Below are 19,836 nucleotides of genomic sequence, written 5' to 3'. Positions count from 1 at the left end.
CGAAAAAAGGTTTTACCATTTACTGCCATATCAAAAAGTTTACCCAATCCAGCTGTACCAAATTTACCCCCCTCGATTCACAGAAATTGCAAATTGTTTCGTCCGCTTTGCGCCATGTAATGTGTTTATTAAAAATTATTATTATTGTTCGCATCGAGAGGTGGCGGCATCTTTATGAGCGGGCTACCTGGTAGGCAACCAGCTATCAGCTGATGTGGAGCAATTGGACGGGTTGTTGGGGCATCTGCGCCGTAAACCCGTTATGCGGCAAGCCAGGCTAAAAAAAGAAACAAAAAATGAGGGAAAATGAAACGAAAACGAAAAAATAAATGTAAAAAGAGTGAGAAATTAAAATCGTGCCAGCGATGAGTGAGCAACATTACACCGAGCACTTGGCGAAGCGAGTGCGGTTATTACCAACATAACGAATCCGTTTAAGATCTGCCTGCGCCGGCGGAGCGCTGGAGTAGGTCAATCCGTGCTGGTCAGGGGCACCAGCGAAGGTTATCGCTGCAATCGGGGAATAACCGGGTCGTAAGACTACAGGAGATACCAACACGGAAGTTTACATAAAGGATGTAACCACTTTGGGTTAAACTGATTGATTTAAGTTCCTTTCATTTAGGGATGTAGCTACTTATCTAGGATGCAGCGAACAAGGTTAATTATATTTACATATAATATAAAATTCTGCATAACTTTAAAGTCAATGAGCTCAAGTCATTAAACCACAGCTTCAATTCATGAGCAACTAACTACTTTAAAACTTGCAGTTGAGATTTATACAGATTTTAATAAGCATTTAATATTATAATCCTAGATACAAAACTTCAACTTTTTGCTAAGCTTAATGGTCATTAAAGAATGCAAAAGTTAATTTGAAGTTTTGCAACAAATGATGGTCCACCCATCCACATAGCCAAATGCTAATGAAATGGAGTTTTTCACTTAACCACCAAGGTTGCGAAGGGAAATCTATCTCAAGCGGCCTTCTCTCCGCCATCAATAAACGAAATTGTCATTGAATCAAGGCTCATAACAAGATCAACATTAATTATCATCGAACAAAGGCATTTTCACACTGCAGTTTAATGATTGTTTAGCACTCAGGGCGTGCCAACCATCCAGCCATCGATTCATCCAATCAACTCGCCCACGGGCGAACGGAAACTAATCATTGTATTAGCATGCTGATGATCGCAGCTCAATGAATCTTACTATGCATTTGTGGACCTACGCCCTTCGGGTTGGGAAATGCCGAAATGCCAACGCTACTCAGATGTCCAAATGTTCGAATGTTCGAATGTCCACATTTCCAAGCCCACGTCATGGCCCTGGTTCCACAAAGATACCGAAAGAGCCGAAAGGGCCAACGCATTTCCCAGTCGTAAACTGCAGTCGCAATTCCAACTGGCACTGAAACTGGAACTAGAGAGCTGGGGAGCTCGGGAGCTGGATAAACATCGCCATATCACCCGATCGCCAGATGACGTATGCGCCGGGTGGTCATTAGGTGTTTGGACCATTAGCAATGGCGACAGCATCATTACGAATGGGGTATTGCATTTTCAAGGTTGGCCACCATTCTCGCTTCACTGCCAACTCAAGTCGAGCCATGAAAATGCAAATTTTTAATTTTTTTTTTAACCAGTCGCGTTTTTAAACAAACCCAATGAATGAAATGATGGGCGTGAAAATGGGCAGGGAATACAGCTATGGATTGACAAAGGTTTAACTGTGAAGAAAAGTCGAAAATAAACCGCAAGCGAACCTGATCCACAGCCACTGGTGGCCAAGTGACCAAGTGAGCAGGTGACTAACTGCCCAACTGACATTGCCCAACAACAGCAGCTCTTTAATACTTTATGGCTGCCTTTGATGGCTGGGGGATCAGGCTCTACCCCAAACAGAAAAAAAACATCTGGCCAAAAGGTTCGTGTACTTCGTACTTTCAGTTTCGGCTGGCCAAAAACTTGTTCCCTCCATCTCCAGCTCCAACTCAATCTCCATGCAGCCGCAGCAGCATTTACCCAGCGAACAAACCGATCAGATTGCATTCGAATCCCGCGCTCAGCCACTCGGCTCAGTGGGCTATACATAGTGTTCGTCTGTAGTGGTGTGGCATGGCCATTATATAATCCAGTTAATTTCTTTAACAATTTTTGTTTCTCCTCGGGCTTTTTCGTTGTTTTGCTAGACGAGGCCTCCCCAGCCAGCGTCATTCGTTGTTTGGACCTCGCGTTGCTTGGACGTACATACATTTCGATCGGCGCGTCGTCTCTCGAAGATCGTCCGTCTGGCATAGCTAAATCCCAACGAGGTGCTCATATACAAGTCGTGGTCGGAGAACCCGTATCAAGGATTGCGAAACGGGCGTTTGGCATTGCTCATACGCAGCGTGTGACGTGCTCGAAAACAACGATCAAAGGAATCGAAAAAAGGAGTGTAAGTGCCAATGTGTGTGTGTGTGTGTTTGTGATAATTTCGAGAGCAACTAAAAGGATGTAGCCAAAACTAAAACGGAAAGGATATATGAACAGGATAGCACAAGCATACAAGGATTAATCAAATCACTTACAGCATTTCATTCAACATTTTCCATACTTTTCATAGCATAACAATATGAAGAAAAGCAAAGAGTGTTCACTTACAGCATTTACTAAAAATAAACAAGAGTAAACATATGTTTTAGGATAATAATCCAAACTTATAAGCAAACGAACCGCCCTACTCCTACTCCTACTTTTAAATTTTATGATTTTCATGCGCATTTCCATCAAAAGGCAATCAACTACTGCAAGATGTATCAAAATCCAATTAACCTTTTTGGTCAAAAATGGACTTGCAATTGTGTGCTGCCTTTGAAAAAGCAAACATGATCAGCCTGAAACCTTTTCGGAAATCAATCAGCGCGGGGAATAAAGGAGGCTGTGGAATAACAATTACCAAATAAGCCACGATTGCACCGCCTGTTGCATTATTGGCCTGTTCAGTTGGCCACACAAAAGCCACGCAAGCCACAACGAGCTCCTAATAAACATGTTGAAACATGTGGAGGAGCGGGCGAGCGAGAGAGAGAGAGGGGTAGCTGGCGGGCGAAAGAGATGGCAAGCGGGATCCAACGGGCGCATTGCCCAATGAATGACATTTTGAAATCGCATTTCCAGTTGAGCGAGGGGAAAACCGACAAAACGAAAATTGAAAAGCCGACAAAAGAAAAAAAAAGCTAAAAGAAAAAACCAAAAATAAGCAAAATCGAATGCAAATTTTGGACCAAAATCGAATCAATTAAATGGCACAGAGTTCGCAACGTTCGAACCCAAGACATATGTACGTATGTATGTATGTACATATGCAAATGGGTCGATGTCATGGGAAAACGGATTTCGATCTCGATTATCTGGCGGGGGGATTGGATTGGGCAGACACAAAGGGCCATAAAACAATCGAAACCCATCCGCAGCTCGGATCACAAATTGTGTGCAAATATTGGTATAAATCGATGTTGGCACTTTGTTTATAGGCAAAAGTCAAACAGTGGCATTGTTCGCTCGCTTTCCACATACTTTTCTTTGCTTTTCACGCTCTTTATTGTTATGCAATGAATGCTCGATGCTCAAACAGTGAAACTCTTTCTGGCTAATTACGAACATACATATATATATTTTTTTTTGACCCGCTTTCTGTAAACAGTTTTGAACTTGAACCAATTCGCCTGGTTTCTTTTTTGGTTTTTTTTTTTTTGCCATACATATTTTATGTGCGGCCATAATGGCATTTGGTGGTCGCTTTATGTTTCCTCTAACAACAAAGAAGTGAATAATTTATACTTTTTTTTATTTCGTCGCTTTCGCAGCGCTGTTTTAACAAAAACGCGTCTCAAACGCGAGTTTTAATTAGCAAATATTTGCAAATTACAGCGATCCGTGATCCGGTGGCGTTCGCCTTGAGATCACTGGGACCTTGAACTAATTTCAATGGGATGACCACTAATAAATCTCATTGATAAACATATGCAGAATTATTAAACAATAAGTTTAGCTGTTGGTGATTCCCAAGTGAGTTTTTCTATTGATTAAACCAAAGGCTTGAACTTGATATTGGGCACTTTTTATAATGAGCTTAACTTGGTTATAGATAATATATTCAATATTCTAAATCAAGAAGAAAAGTTATTCTTATTTTATTTAATTATTTATGTTATAAGTATGTATGTAAGTAAATTCAATCTCTTTAACAACAGTATATGTATATATATTAATCATACAATGTGGATTTGAGAAAACCCCGACTAATCCGTGCACTTCTTATCGTTCTTTGTAGTGACCGCAGTCCATGCCAATCGCGTGACCACAGAGCAGCCGCAACGAACCGCAGATCTTCCAGCGAAGAAGGAGAGCAGAATATGGTGCAGGATCAGGGGGAGACGACAGCCCTGCCGGAGGCACTGCTGAAGATTGCCAAGCGGGAGCTGCGCGAGGATCGATGCACGCGGGAGCAGTCGCTGGAGCAGCTGCGCAACTGGGTGGCCAAGAACGAGGATCTGCAGAATGTGCGATGCGACGATACCTTCCTGCTGCGCTTCCTGCGCGCCAAGAAGTTCAGTGTGCCGATGGCCGAGCAGACGCTGCTCAAGTACCTGAACATCAGGAGAACGTTCCCGCACATGAGCACCCAGCTGGACTATCTGGAGCCGCGACTCGGCGACCTCATCGATCAGGGATACATATTTGCGGTGCCACAGCGGGACAAGCACGGTCGCCGCGTGGTGGTCATCAATGCCAAGGGGTTAAATCCGAAGATCCACACTAGCTGCGACCAGGCCAAGGCGCATTTCCTCACCTACGAGTGCCTGATGGAGGATCAGGAGACGCAGATCACTGGGCTATCGCATGTGGGCGACTTCGCCGGCGTGACCACGGCGCATGTGACCAACTGGAATCCCACGGAGTTTGCCCGCATCTTCAAGTGGGGTGAGCAATCGCTGCCCATGCGTCACAAGGAGATCCACCTGATCAATGTGCCATCCACACTCAAGTGGCTCATTGATTTCGTGAAGAACCGCGTCAGTTCCAAGATGAAGAACCGCCTGATCATCTACGGCAGCGAGAAGGAGCTGATGAAGAGCGTGGACCAGGGCTGTCTGCCGCTGGAAATGGGTGGCAAGGTGCCCATGCGCGAGATGATCGAGCTGTGGAAGCAGGAGCTGGCGAGCAAGCGCGACCTGATCCTCGGCCTGGACAAGAGCATACTGCTCTCCGATCGCGGCATCCAGCGGCGCAGCAGCTTCAATGCCGAAAAGGCCTCCACCGGCGGACCCAACTTCGTTTCACAAATCGAGTCCATCGAGGGTAGCTTTCGGAAACTGGAGTTCGACTAGCCGATCGCCAGTTGTAGTTTAAGTTTATAGTCCTTAGTCTTAGGCAACATCCAATCAATTAACCCAATGCGCAACGCTTCGCCGGTCCCCCGATCCTGGCCAGCGCCCGATCCTGGGGATCCCTGATTCGCTTATCGGTGGCAACCGCTTTACTCATCCTGCGCTTCTTTGTATACTGTTTGTGTTTGGCGTACAATAAACGAGAGGAATAATTTGGAATCATCTCTTTGTTGCTTCACTTGGACGTTTGGTGGCTCGCGTAGTGCGGCCAGTGCCTCAGTTCCCGCTGCAATGCGTCCGTATAGCTGCCCAACACGAAGAGTTGGTACACTGGCTGCAGAATCCGACGCTTTAGGGATTCCAGAATCAGAGCCTGGGCGGCCATCAACTGGCAATCGATGGGTGGCCTCCCACTGAAGTTACCCACAAAGGCCATCACCAACGAGTCTATTCCAATTAGATCCCTTGGATACTGACTCCGATAGTGCCAGCCTCGTGCCTCGAAGACCTGACAATCACCGGCGACCAGGAAGTTGTAGGGCAGCTCGCCAAGATGCGACCTCTAAGGAGATGAATGAATTTAGCTTTGATTACAATGTACACATACTTATGTCCGATTAACTCACTTCCAGCTTATGCAATACATCCGGGCAATCATCGTGGCATTCATTGCTCCCAGTGTGGGTAAAAATCACTGTGTCGACACCGATCGGATCGAAAAGAGTTCCCCGACCCTGGATATCCATATCCGACCATATGCCATGACCCACGATACTGAGTCGGTAGCCAAAGTCCGGCGTTTGGGCTGCAAGCAGTGCAAAGTGATTCAGTCATTAAGTGGCTTTGTCCGCCTATAAAGGCGAATTTCCAAAAAATTAACAATGAGTCATGCATGCATACGAAATATGAAACGAATCTTAAGTTTGGTTTGCTTAAACTTAATGTCAGATACATTATCTCATGAGTATAGATTTAATAGATAGATTTTTGAATACTTTCGCCTGCCCATCAAAACGCACATGAGCAGCTTATCATAACTCACAGCTAATTGAGATTTATTTATTATGCATATGTAACAATAACGATTTGAGCACGTACTCGTGCACGTCCACCATCAGCGGGCAAACTCACTTTGTCTCCAGAGCAAATAGGCGGCCAGTGCCAAGGCGGATGCACACATGACCAGCAGTCCCACCGAGCGCCAATTGAAGCAGTCTTCGTGGAGCGTGGGGTTCCTCCGGCAACTCGAAGGCGTCGAGGAGGAGGCGGAGACTGAGGCTGTGAGGGATGAGGACGTCTTGATGGACCGCTGAGCAGCTGCCAGCAGCGGAGTGGATTCGCTGGCAACGCCATCCTTGTCCACTCGAATGTGTATATCTTGGCTGGAACCCAGACTGCCGTACGACGACTGGGAGACGGCGGCCGGCGAGGGACTACGACGTGCTATCGTAGCGAAATATAGAGCAAACAACAAATTATGGAGTTTAGCGAAGATAAAGGCGACCAGATGATTAGTCAAGTGGCACAGTTTGTCCAGGCCACTCTGGTCTTGGTGGGCATAGTATTTGCTGATTGCACGCAGACTGTAGGCGCTAACAAAGATCGGCATCTTGCCACTAACTGGGCTGGGATATCCAGCCGAGATGTATATATCTCACCCCTTAACTATATCTTATCAAGACAAGGGCTTATCTATCGCCGGACTTACCCACTCGCACGGCTATGTGGCTGGAGTCCATGACTGCAGCCTCGGCATCAAGGTGGTGCTGTGGAGTGGGTCAGCTCCTTACCGGATCGCACTGGAACACACCACTCGATCGATCGGAGTCGCCGCTGCCAACCACTGGCAGCAGAATGCACAAAACGACTGCGACGAGAACAAGGGAGAGAACCAGCCCGCATGAAGCACAACATTTCCATAAATCATCAGCTACGAATTTTCAAGGGGTCTCTTATCGCACTCACTCTTCGACTCTCTTAGCTCTGGGGTAACTTTAAAGCCGGGAGTAACATTCGCATTGCGTTTATTTGACTTTCGTTTGCTGATATCTTCAACTAGACTCTAATAACAATCATAAATGGGTTTCGCTTTATACACAGAGGTTGGCTTTGCTTAATTTACAGTGCAGAGGCTGCTCCTCTCTTAAGACTAACTTGGGCTTGGGGACCGTAATAAGTTATGAGCATGCTAGCCAGTGCAAGTGGCAGCCACGGGAACACTAGACATGGACACTGGTTATGGGAACATTTAAAAGTTTCACGAAAGACAATACATTGTGTTAAAATCGTTCGAAAATCTAAAAGAAATGCATTCGCCTATGTGCCTAAACTTAACTTATTAGGTATTACGCCTCCGCAGGGGACAGGCCTAATCCAGCAGCTGGCCATATCAGGGGCTCCTTTGCGACCCCTACTTGTAGGACCTCCAAATCTGCCAGGCGCACAGGGCAGCCGAGAGAAAGGATACGCCACGGTGCAAGTATTTGGTTTTTGAGTTGGGCGAGTAGCCCAAAATCACAGGCGAGGAGACATCTGTCAGTGGCAGTTTCTCCAACACGGCGTCATTATTTTCCACCTGGAAAGCACAACCAAAGTGAGCTGCTCAATCGAGAATATCCAGAACTTTTCCTTTCATACCTGATATTGACAACAAGGATCATAGTTCCAGGAGACCGTGTACAGTCCTGTGCAAAAAATCGAGAGTGCACAAGCGGGAGCTGCAATGATGGGGCGATCCCGCCACAGCAAGCTGGCCACCAGGGAAACCACTCCAGTGGCCACCGCCGTCTTGTGCAGGCAATTGCCCACCCAAATCCAACGACCTGTGAAGATATGAAATCAATACTGTGCTTTCAAAGGAAGCTCTCCCTAATTACCAGTTTCGTCGCCCAGCCGAGGCGGCTCTATAACGATGAAGTCCACCTTGGCTTCCAGCGCCTTGTCCAGTTCAGCCTCGAATCTTTCGTGAGCATTAGAGCTGTCGTAGACCTCGCGGATGACATGGAAAGTTGGCACCTTACTGGTGCTGCACAAGTAGAACAACAATACACGAATCAATCATGGTTATCTTGATGTGGAGCTCAAGGTTAAGGTCAAGATCAAGCGCTCAGAACAACCGAAGCAGAGAAGCCATTGTCCGGACGAGATAAATGAAGAAGCCGCCTACTAAATTGCATAACCAGGGCAGGTGCACTTGGGAACTGCGATTTGGCTGCACCCAGATGGAATGCGTTGCGTAATCCCACTGCATCCGCGTAACTGGGCGCCGTATTTACCTTTCTATATTTCTGCTAACCATTTTGCTAATAAATTTGTTGTTTTCTATGTTGTTAATAAACTCAGTGCGGCCGCAGCTGGACCGTTAAAATATACCAGGTACCTAAGGGCATAATACTGCAAATACCATTTGTCTATTGCAATGATCCAAAAAAATACCGCATTTGGGCGGCACACTTGAATTATATCGTATTCGCAAATACCATATTTTCCTTGAAATAGCGGCCTATACATAAAGGTATGATTCCACTATATAGCTACTTAGGTAATTTTTAAAAAATATTCATTAAGGAAATTAGATTAGATTAAAGTTTTTAAGAATAGTTCACTGTTTGTCTTGTTCAGTCACTAACTCATTTCTCCCATCTCTATTTACGATATATGATTATTCGAGACAATTAAGCGACATTTCAAGTGCTTGTAATAACTGTACCCAATTACAGGAGCTTAAGTTAATTGAAACAAATAATTATACCCCAATAAAGATCAAAATAATTAAATACATGTGAATTAGCCGGCTCTTATTGTCTCAAGCGAAGAAGCCAGGATTTCGCCGGCTGTCCGATATGGTCACACTCGCCCACTCATAAGAAAAGACACCCAAAATTGAAAATGGAAAAGCATCATCGACTGCCCCTCCCGGAATTGCACGACGACAAACACAGACACAAACAGTGCAATGGGGAGAACAGCAATCGCTTCCGGCCGCCCAAGTACAAGACGCGTGGCTATGTCGCCGTGGATAACAACAATCTGAACCGAAGCCAATCGCTGGGCTCCTGTAGCACCAATAGTTCCCAGATCGCGCACGCGATCTCCTTTCGTGACGCCGGGTGTTCGGATTCCAGTACGCTGCCCTCGTCGCCAGTCCAGGCCGAGCTGAGCACCCTGTCCCTGTCACACTTCGAGCAGTGCTTCGAAAGGCTGGCCAAACTGGGCGAAGGATCCTTCGGCGAGGTGTACCAGGTGCGCGATCGCACCGACGGCCGGTTGTATGCCGTCAAGATCTCCAAGCAGCTGTTCCGCGGCGAACAGTACCGCGCCGAGCGGCTGGAAGAGGTGAGGCGCTACGAGGAGTTCTCCGGCCATGAGAACTGCATCCGGTTTATCCGCGCCTGGGAGCAGTACGACCGACTGTACATGCAAATGGAGCTGTGCCGCGAAAGCCTGGAGCAGTACTTGCTGCGCTGCCAAAGGATACCGGAGGAGCGCATCTGGCACATTCTGCTGGATCTGCTGCGAGGACTCAAGTCGCTGCACGACCGGAATCTCATCCATCTGGACATTAAACTGGACAACGTTCTGATCGGTGAGGACGACGAAACATGCAAGCTGGCAGACTTCGGACTGGTCATCGATGTGGACAGGGCCAACAGCCATCACGCCACGGAGGGAGATTCGAGGTATATGGCTCCAGAGATCCTGCAGGGTCACTTCTCCAAGGCTGCGGACATCTTTAGTCTGGGCATCGCCATGCTAGAGCTGGCGTGCTACATGGATCTTCCTTCCAACGGCCCACTGTGGCACGAACTGAGGCACGGCATCCTGCCCGAGGAGTTCATAAACAGTGAGTTGCGACTAGCTGTCTACTTAAATGGCAGGTTCCTAAAGCCTTTCTCTTCGCACAGAAATATCACTGGAGCTGCAGTCGGTAATTAAGTCCATGATGAAGCCCGATCCTGCGCAGAGGCCAACGGCCGAGCAGCTACTCTCACATCCCAAGCTGCAGTACCTGCAAAAGAAGCGCAAGTCGCTAATGAACTTCACAATGCTGGTAAGCATTCCCAAGCACATCTTTGAGAATCAATCTTAACTCTTGACAACTTGCAGTCGCGTAGTTTTAGGCGATCTCGCCGTGCCGTTTGGGGAAGAATGTGCAATTGGAAAACAGCCGCCTTTCGTTACCTTCTGTACTTCCTGGAGGTCCTGCATCTATGCAAGCCCATAACGGCCTCACAGCCCAACATTAACATAGTGCCATCCTCGCCTTCGTCAAAGGGAGTGCCTCTGGTGCCTCGGGTGGAGTTCCAGCTGGTAGGATCCACACCCATTGCCAATCGTGACTGCTATGCCTCCGACTTCCTTTCCGGCGAGGACCCGCTGGACCTCTCCAATCAGGGTAGCCCCAACGTAATAAATTCCACGCCATTGAACACAAACCAAGGCAAATCCCGTCTGGATTTGCTAAAGAATAAGTGAGTACCCTCAATCGCTTACCTCATGGACTAGCATGTAACCCATCCGCTTTCAGTGTGGATTCAATGGGCAGGTACGTTCAGGTACACGATTTCGAGAGTCCATGCTCCGCCCTGTCTTCCGCCAAGGTCCTGGACACCTCATCGTTCCGACGCAAAAAACTCTTCGTCCTGGAATATGACGACGAGTGAGTGAGTACGGTGCCAGCGAGCAACGTAAACCGAATGAATTTATGATAAACCCAATATATATCAGTTACGAAACGAATACCAGATACATATGGCAACAGAATATATCGTTAATTGTATTTTGATTAGTTCTAGATCGTAGTGTTGTACGAAGTTCCCTAGATATAGTCTTACGATTGTGTAATGTTAATGCTTCTTTAGAAGAACTTGTTGAACTTGAACATATAATCATGTGATATATATACGAAAAGCGATTTGAAAAGTTTAAAAATAAAACTAATTGAAATTAAAAACCTGTATAACATATGATACCAACAAATTAAAGGTAAAAACCAAGAAACGCATCACTATAAAAATTGCTTTTAAAAATTTTTGAATTTTAACGCACCTTTCGTTTCGGGGAAAAGTATTTTGCCCATCTGGTAACACTGGCCGCTCTCGCACATGTTGAAAACGTAAACAAAAACGAATAGCACAATTTTCGAAAATGACCAGGAAAAAGGCTCCCAAGAAGAAAACAGAGGTTGTCTTCGACAACAAGAAACGCATGTAAGTGAGGAGACAAAAAATCCCCAGAGGATACTAATGCCCACATCCCAATCCCGCAGAGAGTTCCTCAGTGGCTTCCGGAAAAGAAAGAATGAGCGACGATCGCGTGCAAAGGCGGAACTGGAAAGAAACCTCAAGAACGAGCGCAAGCGCATACGGCAGGAGGTAAAGGATGGCTTCAACCACCTGAAGAAGTCCTTCGAACCACTGCGCGAACTCACCGAGGAGGACAAGGCCGAGGAGGCAGAGCAGCAGGAGGAGACCTACGAAGATGACGAAGTGCAAGTGAAGATCGTGGAGCTGACCACCAACGATCTGGCCGCCAAGCGCAATATGTTGGGTGCCAACACGGCAGAGGAAAGCGAACCGGAGGAGCAGCCTGCCCAGAGCGAGGAGGACGAAGCCGACCAGGCCAATAGGATACCCGGCATGGATTTCGATCCCAACGCCCGCAAACGTAAATCCAAGCCGGAGGACGAAGAGGAGCCGAAGGCCAAGAAGGGCAACAACTCCACGCTGCCAGACATCAAGAGCAAAAAGGATCTCGACCGCCTGATGAAGACCAAAACGCTGAAGAAAATGCACCAGAGCAAGCTGTTCAAGCAGAAGGAGCGCCTGGACAAGAAGAACAACCAGAAGAAGGCCAAACGGGACCGCAACAACACCATCAAGAGCGTTCCCAAGCACCAGCGCAAGCAGCTCAAGTACGGAAAGGCCAACCAGACCAAGTACCGAAAGGGTCGGATGGTCAACAAGAAGGAGCTGCGGCGCAAACGGAATGCCGACTAAGTTTAGCTTTTAGCATAGTTTGTTTTACGGTTTATTTACTATTACTCTAGTTGATCAAATAAACTGTATAATTCCTGGCTTGTACAATAATTTTGCTAATACGCCGATGCGGCCGATCTTTTCTTTCACCGCTCGCGTACACATTTCTCCGTCGTATTCATGGTACATATACATCCAACATACTTTATTTTTTTTGGGTTATTAACATTGGCAATATCGCTGCTCGCCGCCGTTCGGTTATGCTCTATAAATAAAAGGGGGGCGCCGCTAAAATTACAATAAATTTTTCATGGGTCCTAGGTCTAGTCTCGAAATCTATGTACAAATTTTGCTTGCATGCTGTTTAGGGATAGGTTCTTAACGTATTGGGTTGCTTTATTTCCATTCTGCGCAGTTGTGCAGCCTGTTTAGTGTTTGCCTTTACGGGGTTAACATTTTTTAAAAATGAAACATTAGAGCGGTAACCTTGTTGCTTGATTATTGGCGTCATTAAAACGGTATCCCCAGAACCCGATTGGTGCAAGGATACCGATCCAATGCAATAAAAACGAATTCAGCCAAACACAATCTTGCATTTCTTTTTATCGTACTTAATGATAGCCTTAGTTTCTAATGGGGCTGTGTGCTTGGGTGAAGGTTGGGGATGATTTTGGGGGGCAACAATTATGCTCTAGCTTATAGCTTATAGTCCTACGCCTACTCCTACTTCTAATATGTTCATCATCAGCAGTTAAAAAACGTTTACAAAACTCATGCGAAATTGAAATCCAATAACAAATGCACACGCCGCAGTCGCATCGGCGTCTCCCTCTTCCGCTCCGTCTTCTCTTTCTCCTGACCCTTGCCTATCCGCATCCAGTTAGGTTTGCTGCTGCTGCTGCGCCGAAGGTTGTCGCCGGCTGAAGCCACCGCCGGCGGACAGGTGTCGTTGCAGGGCTCGCTGCTGCTGGAACTTCGCGCTGCCTTGTCCTCCGAAGCGGTTGAATTTGAACTTGTTGCGCTGCTGGAAGTTCTGGCGATAGTTCTGATTGTGGAATCGAGAAAATCCACCACCTCCGCCGTTCTTGTTCCAGCGCTTCTGGCCCTCGTACTCCTGGAATGGGTTGTAACCGGGCGTGCTGTTGCTGGCATTGTTTCCCTTAGCCGAACCGGACTTCACCTTCCGCTGACGTCCACGATCCATCTCGTTCTCTTCGTCGTCGTCGAGGTCCCGCTGCCGCTGCTCGCGCGCATCCACCAGTAGCTGCGGAAAACAGAATATCAAGCATTAGGCTAGAGTTCGGACCTTGTGAATGGGCAGGCTGGTTGGCTGGCTGGCTGGCATGCGCTAGGTAATGGAGCTTATGCAGATGAGTGCGGTACGCTCGCGAACAAGCACTGGGAATATGCACAGTCTAATCGAAATGGGTGAGTGGCTTACGGTTTACGGTTCACGGTGACAGGTTATCAGGCAAAACGGTAACGGCACAACGGTTGAATTTATGGCGTATCAGGCGGGTGAAATGAAAGAAACAACGTGCCGGCCAGCAGTCAAATCATAAGCTTCATTGCACGGGGACACGGATGCGGAGTCATCGGGTCAATTACCTAGGCTCTGGTGCAGTCACTCTCTCCCGCAATGACTTTTGCAACTCTCTCTACACTTTTCACACTCGCTGAACAGAGGACGCGTTGTGGTGCCCGCCCGGTTGGGAACGGATACCAGCAACGCAGTCATCACAGACTATTCGGGGTAATCGTATTGTTTGTATTTGTTTTGTGTGGTGTGAGCTTAGTGGGGAAACAGAAGAAGCGTCGCCTCTGCCGCCGCCGCTTCTGCCTCCTACCGGCCGTCCGTGAGACGATCCGGATCGGGTGCGTCAGCGGTCGCGTCTGATACCGCCACTGCAATTACGACCACGTCGTTACTGTCACTGCTACTAGTCACTGCCGCGTCGACTGCCACCGAGCCCTCGACGATATCGCTGCCTTCCACACTGCCGTGACCAGCTATCCGTTTCGCACAAACCAACTCAAAAGGCTAAATGAATGGGGATAATGTGGAAACAAATGCAAATTACAAACAAGTTCGTTTAGTAAATCAACTCAATCGAATTGCATTTTATGCAACAGCTAAGCGAACGACATAGAAAACAAAAAAGAAGACCAACAGCCAGTTAAAGAATAAAGATTTAGGTAGAACCGCAAAAGAAAACCAATTTATGTACGCTTCCAACGTATTAAGCCCGCAACTTGTTATTTTTGAAGCACAGACCCAAAGAAAGTGTTTACCATGCATAGATTTAGTATCAACGTTAGTGACATGGTTACAAGGGATAGATAAGCACTTCAAGAAAATGCCTCTCTGAACTCACCTCCTTTTCGAGCTCCGCCGGCTTGCCATTCCAACTGAGCACGGAGGCGCCGTATCCACGATACGATTGCTTCAGCAGCTCATTGACGGTGCTTCCATTCGAGGTGACATTGCTCTGGTAGCCATTGCCCACCCTTGGCTGCTGGTGCGACTTGAGCGCACTGCCGTTGAGCAACTTTTGGCGCTTGGCGCCTGGCGTTGCGGGCGAGTCCGTGGAGGGTTTGCTACTCGAGAAGGGATTGCGATGGGTCTTATTGGGCGTTGGAATTTTCACCGGCGCTCCTTCCACCACCACGGCGTCATCATCATCGTCGATAGCATCGACCTCATCGTTACGCGTAACTTTCCAGATACCCGTCTTCGATTTGATGACCGCTGGCGAGGGTGGCGTCTTGGGCGATGGTGGTGCTTTGCTTTGAGACTGTGATTGCTTCTGTGGGTGCCATCCATTTGTTAGCTGAATGCTGGGCTCCTCCTCGTCGTCGTCTTCTTCACTGTCTGCGGACTTTTTCAGGCTCTTGAATATCTCGTCTATGGCATCAGTCTTTTGTTTGCTGTTGTTAACGTGAACCGATGACGAGGCTGAGCCGTTGGTGAGGCTGCCATTGGTCTTACTGTGACCATTGGTCTGGCCAGACTCTTGGTCCGACTCGCTAAAATCCTCCCCTTCTGTACTCTGGCGGGGATTCGGTAGAGGCGCCTCCTCCTCCTCAGAGGCGGATTCGTAGGGCACTAGACTTTTCAGTGGCGTTTTGACGGGAGTCTTTAAATGAATCTTTACAGGAGACTTTGCCTTAGGCTCCGTACTATCCTCCGTCATATTGGGCATGCTCGGTAGCTGGGCTGTCGTTGGCCCGGGCTTCATCTCATCATCGATGTCTTCATCGTCCGAGGATATTGGCAGATATTGTTGCTGGTTTATTGATTTGTGGTTGCTGCTGCTGTTGCTGCTTGGGGAGGAACTCTTGTTACCATTTGCAGTGGGAGCTGAAGTAGCTTCGCCTTTAGCGTATGCGCCAACCAGTGGAGGCTTCGCAGTGTCCTGAAACTTTCCGGTCCCCAGCTGGAGTCCGTTCTGCTGGTTTTGCTGCTTAAACTGGATGGCGGTTTTCTGGGCATTGCCATTGGTGTAACCGTTTGCTCCAACCGGCGGCAGTTGAGGACCAATGAAACGCGTTGGTGAAGGCGAAGACACAGTCGCCGCCGGCACTGGCGTTGTGCTGTGTCCGTTGGTCAAACGCACTCCATTGGGCCTGTTGGCCGGCGGACTGGCAGCCTGTGAGAGATCCAGTTCGAAAAACATAATATAGGCATTTGTGTTGCACACATTCTGCATTGTGATTGGCCGCACGTAGCTGTCGTCGAAGTTGTAAAAGCTGCCCGTATCCGTGGATCCAATGGCCGTGTAGTGACCGCAGTGCTGGGACGCTCCCAAGTGAGTGACCATCGACACCAGGCGATAGGTAAGCGGTTGAGCCTGAGCCGCTGGTGAACGGGCTGCGTATTTGCTCAAATCGATGCGTGGCTTGAAGGAGATCTGCTTGGTCAGTTTGTTGCCGATCATGGAGAATCGCTTCAGCTGTATACAAAGCGTGATTGGGGCACGCTCCAAAGAGAACTGCTTTGTGGCAGATACCTGCAAGCGATACGATTAAATAAAAATGAACTACAGAACAAAGGTCACAAAGACCTACCTTCTTCTTGCATCCCTCGCACTTGTAGCCCATATCCTCTAGCCGTTCTCGAGAGAAGTGTCCCTCGAAAGCATCCTCCAAGGAGTCTGCCTTGCGGATGTCGAGCAACAGATCCTGGAAGTGCTGAAACGTGATGGACACATGGTTGCAGCTCAGACACCGCACCTCGCTGCGCAGATAGCCCCCAAAGATCTGTCCCAGGGGCGTGGTCTCCTTTACCAGCTGATCCAGCTCTTTGTAGTTGCGGAACCGCATTAGATACGCCCGCTCCATGGCCTCGACCAGGAAGCGCAGGAACTCGTGCGCATCCTCCTGGCGACCAACGACCATGTGTTTGCAGATCTGCTTTAGCTTCGAGTAGATGAGGAAGGGCCTGACGGCCGACTGATTGCTTTGGGTGGCCAAAAGTGTTTTGGCCATGGCGCAAATGATGCAACCGCTGCCAGGTTCGGCCACATTGCAGTCAGCCAGATGCGCCTGCTCCGAAACGAGCCAATTGGCCAGGGCGGGTATGTGCAGGAGCGCCTGAAGCGTTGAGTTGAGGTAGCAGGTGTTGCCCACATTGATCATGCCCGTGCCCACCTGCCATTTGCGCTCCGACTGCTTCCAGCCAATGCGTATGTTCTCCCGCGGATAGAGGACCCTCTTCGGCTTGGGCAACTCATTGGGATTGCTTGTTGGATGCGGATGATTGTGGTGCGACTGATTGTTCGGGTGCTCCGCTTGCTTGCGGGCGCCGTTATTGTCTGCAAAGGTAAAAAGGACGGTAGACAGTTTAAGCACGTGCCACAGGAGAAGGCAGCAGGGAGACAGGAACAGTTTGTAGAGCAGCCACAGGGCGAACCCGTCCACCATTATCACAGTCATAATGCATTTATTGGAAGGATTCCCTTCTGCAGATTAAGTCACTTGATCCGCGCTGCTATGAAATATAAATAAAACGAGCAGTGCTCGCTGTGGAAACTGCTGACACACAATCGCACTTCCATCACCTGTTCGCAGTGTTGGAAAGGGTACACATTTATTGTACCTAGGCACCAGACTGTGCAGCATTAAGATAGCTATTCTCAATAGAACAAAGAAACTTGAACACAAAGTCTATGCCGAATTTCTAGTACTAAATTTTGAAATACAAATCCTTGAACATGTTTACAGAATGTGATATGACCAGATTTTATCTGAACATATTTTCACAGCAGTCATCTCAATCGTAAATTTATATTTACCCCAAATATGTATCTTGCAGTTTTGTTTGGGAAATTGTACCTATTCTGGTACACATATCTCAGATATTACCCAGCACTATCGAATCTTTGATAACAGCTAGCGTGTGAGCGGGATGGCGACTGGCAGAAGAAGAAAATTTAAGCTGATAACAGCAAGCGAATGAGAGGGATGGCGAGTGGTGAAGCAGTCGAAGTGTCTTCTGCCGACGAATACAGTGGACTCACTCTGGCCTAGGGGGTTGGGGCGGCACAGTGTTGCCAACTGAATTTTTGGCGCGACCTAACAGTGGTTGTTGTAGGCCCAATGCTCCCCCCTTTTATTGTCTTTGTAACTGTGTTCGAGGCATTGACCAGGCCAAAAAAAGAAAAGAAAAGTCGAAACATCTTGTAACAGCTCCTGCTGCTGGGCTTTGTGTCCACTTCCTGCTCTGTGTGAATCACTTTTGCGAGTCTGGCCTTTGTTTGTGCTCTTTTTTATCACGCACAAGCAGATTGCGGCGCATTTACCGCATTTAAAAAATAAAACAAAGCCAGTAAAAGCACCGCTGGGGCTGGCCATGTGTGCGGGGGAAAGAGACGGAACTACGGAGGGGAGCCCTCGTGCTTTTTGTCTTTTTTTTTTCTTCTTACATTTGCCGCTGGAAATACAGCACGTTTTTTTCCGCCACAACTTCTGTGAATCAGAAGTTCGGAAGAGGCGGCTTTGTTGTTGCTGCTGCTGCTGTCACTTTCCCAGCTTACTCTTTACGGCGTTGTACTTGTTTTGCTTTTTCCGCGTATTCCTTTGCATTCTGTTTACACGTACACCACCCAAAAACGCCGTCACACACGCACGCACACACATATAGAAGCGCCTAAAAAGTACAGGTATGCTGCGCTGCCGACGTCGACTGCACTGCCGACAAAATGCAGGCGGAGCAATAAAAAAAATATGTTTGCGGAAAAACATCACACGTGATTTGTGGAGGGATATTCCCAAAAGATCTGGCAAAAACAAATGGGACGAAACATATACATATATATATATATATATATATGAAGATATAGCACATGGAAAATTGCGCAAAAATTGCCACACAAAGAAGAAACACAGACGAAGGCGCAGACGGAAAAAGCCACTTTTGCAAGCAACTTTTGGATTTTATATTTGTTGTATATCTTTACTCAGTGTACTCACCATGTCCATTTGCGCCCACAAGTTTGCCTGTATTGTTTTTGCCACTAAAGCCATTGATGGCGCCTGGATTTCCCGGCTTGATGACAATATATTTGGACTTGAGGTTCTCCAGCACCGATTCGTGGTAGTTGGGCACCTCCTCGTATTCGATTTTGGCCATCAGGATGCGCTTAGCATTGGCCACGATGTGATTTTGCAGGCTGCCGTTGGTGTCCTCGCCGCTCTTGGCCTGGTCAGTCGACGAGCCGGCGGAGGAGTTGCCGCCAAGGGATTCGCGCAGCGCTGCGTTGACTACATTCGCCGTTTCGCATACGGCCATCGAAACGGGCATGGCGATGCTCCGGCTGGGTATTTGCGGTGGAATTTTGAACGGGTGTGGGGGGCGTGGTGTGGCGTGTATTGGTGGTTTTCGCCACCCAGTTAGCTAATGCACATGGGCGTGCGATCCAAAGCAGACTCTGGAGATGCTTCTGCACTGTCCACACGTCCTTCAAAACTCTCCTACTGCTTAGTTGCTCTACGCTCACTTTTCTCCTCGCCCCGCTCTCGAACACTCTGCTTCTTGCTTCACACACCGACTGCGACACCGACACACGCACACAAACGCACTCGGGAGCACTCTTCTTTTTCTGGCTTTTTCGCGCTGCGATCTTGATGTGTTGGCCTACTGAGCATTACGATTAAGAAACGTTCGCTCACAAACCGATCTGTTTCAATTTCGTGCGCGGCCAGGCATTTTAGAACGAAAAGTCTGCTTTCGAAAATAATGGCAATTCCTTCCCTCGTGTTTCTTCCGACTGCGGATTCTCTTTTCGCTTCATTTTCGTCGTTTGGGGCTGCCAACTCGCGAGCGGCCCAGTGACGCGGTAGGCCTGTCGAAATGTCCTAAAGCATTTCACGATATTTACTAAAATGTATTTCGATATTTTCTTAACAATTATAAATTTTTTAAATTTAATATGACATATATTACCTTGATAATGTAAGCAATATCTTATTGAAAGGCTT

At 47.8% G+C, this 19,836-nt stretch overlaps 6 protein-coding genes across 10 annotated transcripts; 3 read left to right on the top strand and 3 right to left on the bottom strand.

Moving 5' to 3' along the window:
* Window positions 1-3,820: 3,820 nt before the first annotated feature.
* On the bottom strand, window positions 3,821-7,248 carry LOC6736920 (peptidoglycan-recognition protein LD). 2 transcript variants are annotated; one of them, XM_016170917.3, is made up of 4 exons: window positions 7,089-7,248; window positions 6,512-6,823; window positions 6,007-6,185; window positions 3,821-5,942 (listed from the first exon to the last, which is right to left on the bottom strand). In XM_016170917.3, exons 1-4 carry the CDS (start codon window positions 7,117-7,119, stop codon window positions 5,616-5,618), a joined length of 849 nt encoding a protein of 282 aa, XP_016030568.1. In that variant the 5' UTR covers window positions 7,120-7,248; the 3' UTR covers window positions 3,821-5,615. The 2 variants fall into 2 exon arrangements, with proteins under 2 accessions (XP_016030568.1, XP_016030566.1); XM_016170915.3 differs by lacking the exon at window positions 7,089-7,248 and having other exon boundaries at window positions 6,512-7,068.
* Window positions 4,406-5,599, top strand: LOC27207062 (alpha-tocopherol transfer protein-like). Its single transcript, XM_016182813.3, has one exon. It carries the CDS (start codon window positions 4,406-4,408, stop codon window positions 5,378-5,380), a length of 975 nt encoding a protein of 324 aa, XP_016030571.1. The 3' UTR covers window positions 5,381-5,599.
* A 139-nt stretch (window positions 7,249-7,387) lies between the features above and the next one.
* On the bottom strand, window positions 7,388-8,781 carry LOC6736919 (transmembrane protein 11 homolog, mitochondrial). The gene is made up of 4 exons (XM_016170914.3): window positions 8,656-8,781; window positions 8,257-8,405; window positions 8,018-8,202; window positions 7,388-7,955 (listed from the first exon to the last, which is right to left on the bottom strand). The coding sequence occupies exons 1-4, from the start codon at window positions 8,676-8,678 to the stop codon at window positions 7,791-7,793; spliced, it is 522 nt and encodes a 173-aa protein (XP_016030570.1). The 5' UTR covers window positions 8,679-8,781; the 3' UTR covers window positions 7,388-7,790.
* Window positions 8,782-9,169: 388 nt separating this feature from the next.
* Window positions 9,170-11,333, top strand: LOC6736918 (membrane-associated tyrosine- and threonine-specific cdc2-inhibitory kinase). Its single transcript, XM_002083729.4, has 4 exons — window positions 9,170-10,223; window positions 10,285-10,430; window positions 10,487-10,851; window positions 10,908-11,333. The coding sequence occupies exons 1-4, from the start codon at window positions 9,269-9,271 to the stop codon at window positions 11,041-11,043; spliced, it is 1,602 nt and encodes a 533-aa protein (XP_002083765.1). The 5' UTR covers window positions 9,170-9,268; the 3' UTR covers window positions 11,044-11,333.
* Window positions 11,334-11,428: 95 nt separating this feature from the next.
* On the top strand, window positions 11,429-12,477 carry LOC6736917 (nucleolar protein 12). The gene is made up of 2 exons (XM_002083728.4): window positions 11,429-11,589; window positions 11,649-12,477. The coding sequence occupies exons 1-2, from the start codon at window positions 11,528-11,530 to the stop codon at window positions 12,376-12,378; spliced, it is 792 nt and encodes a 263-aa protein (XP_002083764.1). The 5' UTR covers window positions 11,429-11,527; the 3' UTR covers window positions 12,379-12,477.
* A 57-nt stretch (window positions 12,478-12,534) lies between these two features.
* On the bottom strand, window positions 12,535-19,796 carry LOC6736916 (ubiquitin carboxyl-terminal hydrolase 36). Of its 4 annotated transcripts, none has more exons than XM_016170913.2 (4): window positions 18,829-19,796; window positions 16,426-17,171; window positions 14,733-16,367; window positions 12,535-13,621 (listed from the first exon to the last, which is right to left on the bottom strand). In XM_016170913.2, exons 1-4 carry the CDS (start codon window positions 19,157-19,159, stop codon window positions 13,238-13,240), a joined length of 3,096 nt encoding a protein of 1,031 aa, XP_016030565.1. In that variant the 5' UTR covers window positions 19,160-19,796; the 3' UTR covers window positions 12,535-13,237. The 4 variants fall into 4 exon arrangements, with proteins under 4 accessions (XP_016030565.1, XP_016030562.1, XP_016030564.1 ...); XM_016170910.3 differs by lacking the exon at window positions 18,829-19,796 and adding an exon at window positions 17,418-17,578; XM_016170912.3 differs by lacking the exons at window positions 12,535-13,621; window positions 18,829-19,796 and adding exons at window positions 13,967-14,398; window positions 17,418-17,580.
* Between the last annotated feature and the right edge of the window lie 40 nt (window positions 19,797-19,836).

Source organism: Drosophila simulans, chromosome 3L (genome assembly GCF_016746395.2).
Source record: "Drosophila simulans strain w501 chromosome 3L, Prin_Dsim_3.1, whole genome shotgun sequence".
Taxonomy (NCBI): domain Eukaryota; kingdom Metazoa; phylum Arthropoda; class Insecta; order Diptera; family Drosophilidae; genus Drosophila; species Drosophila simulans.
This window is presented reverse-complemented; position numbering and strand designations above follow the sequence as displayed.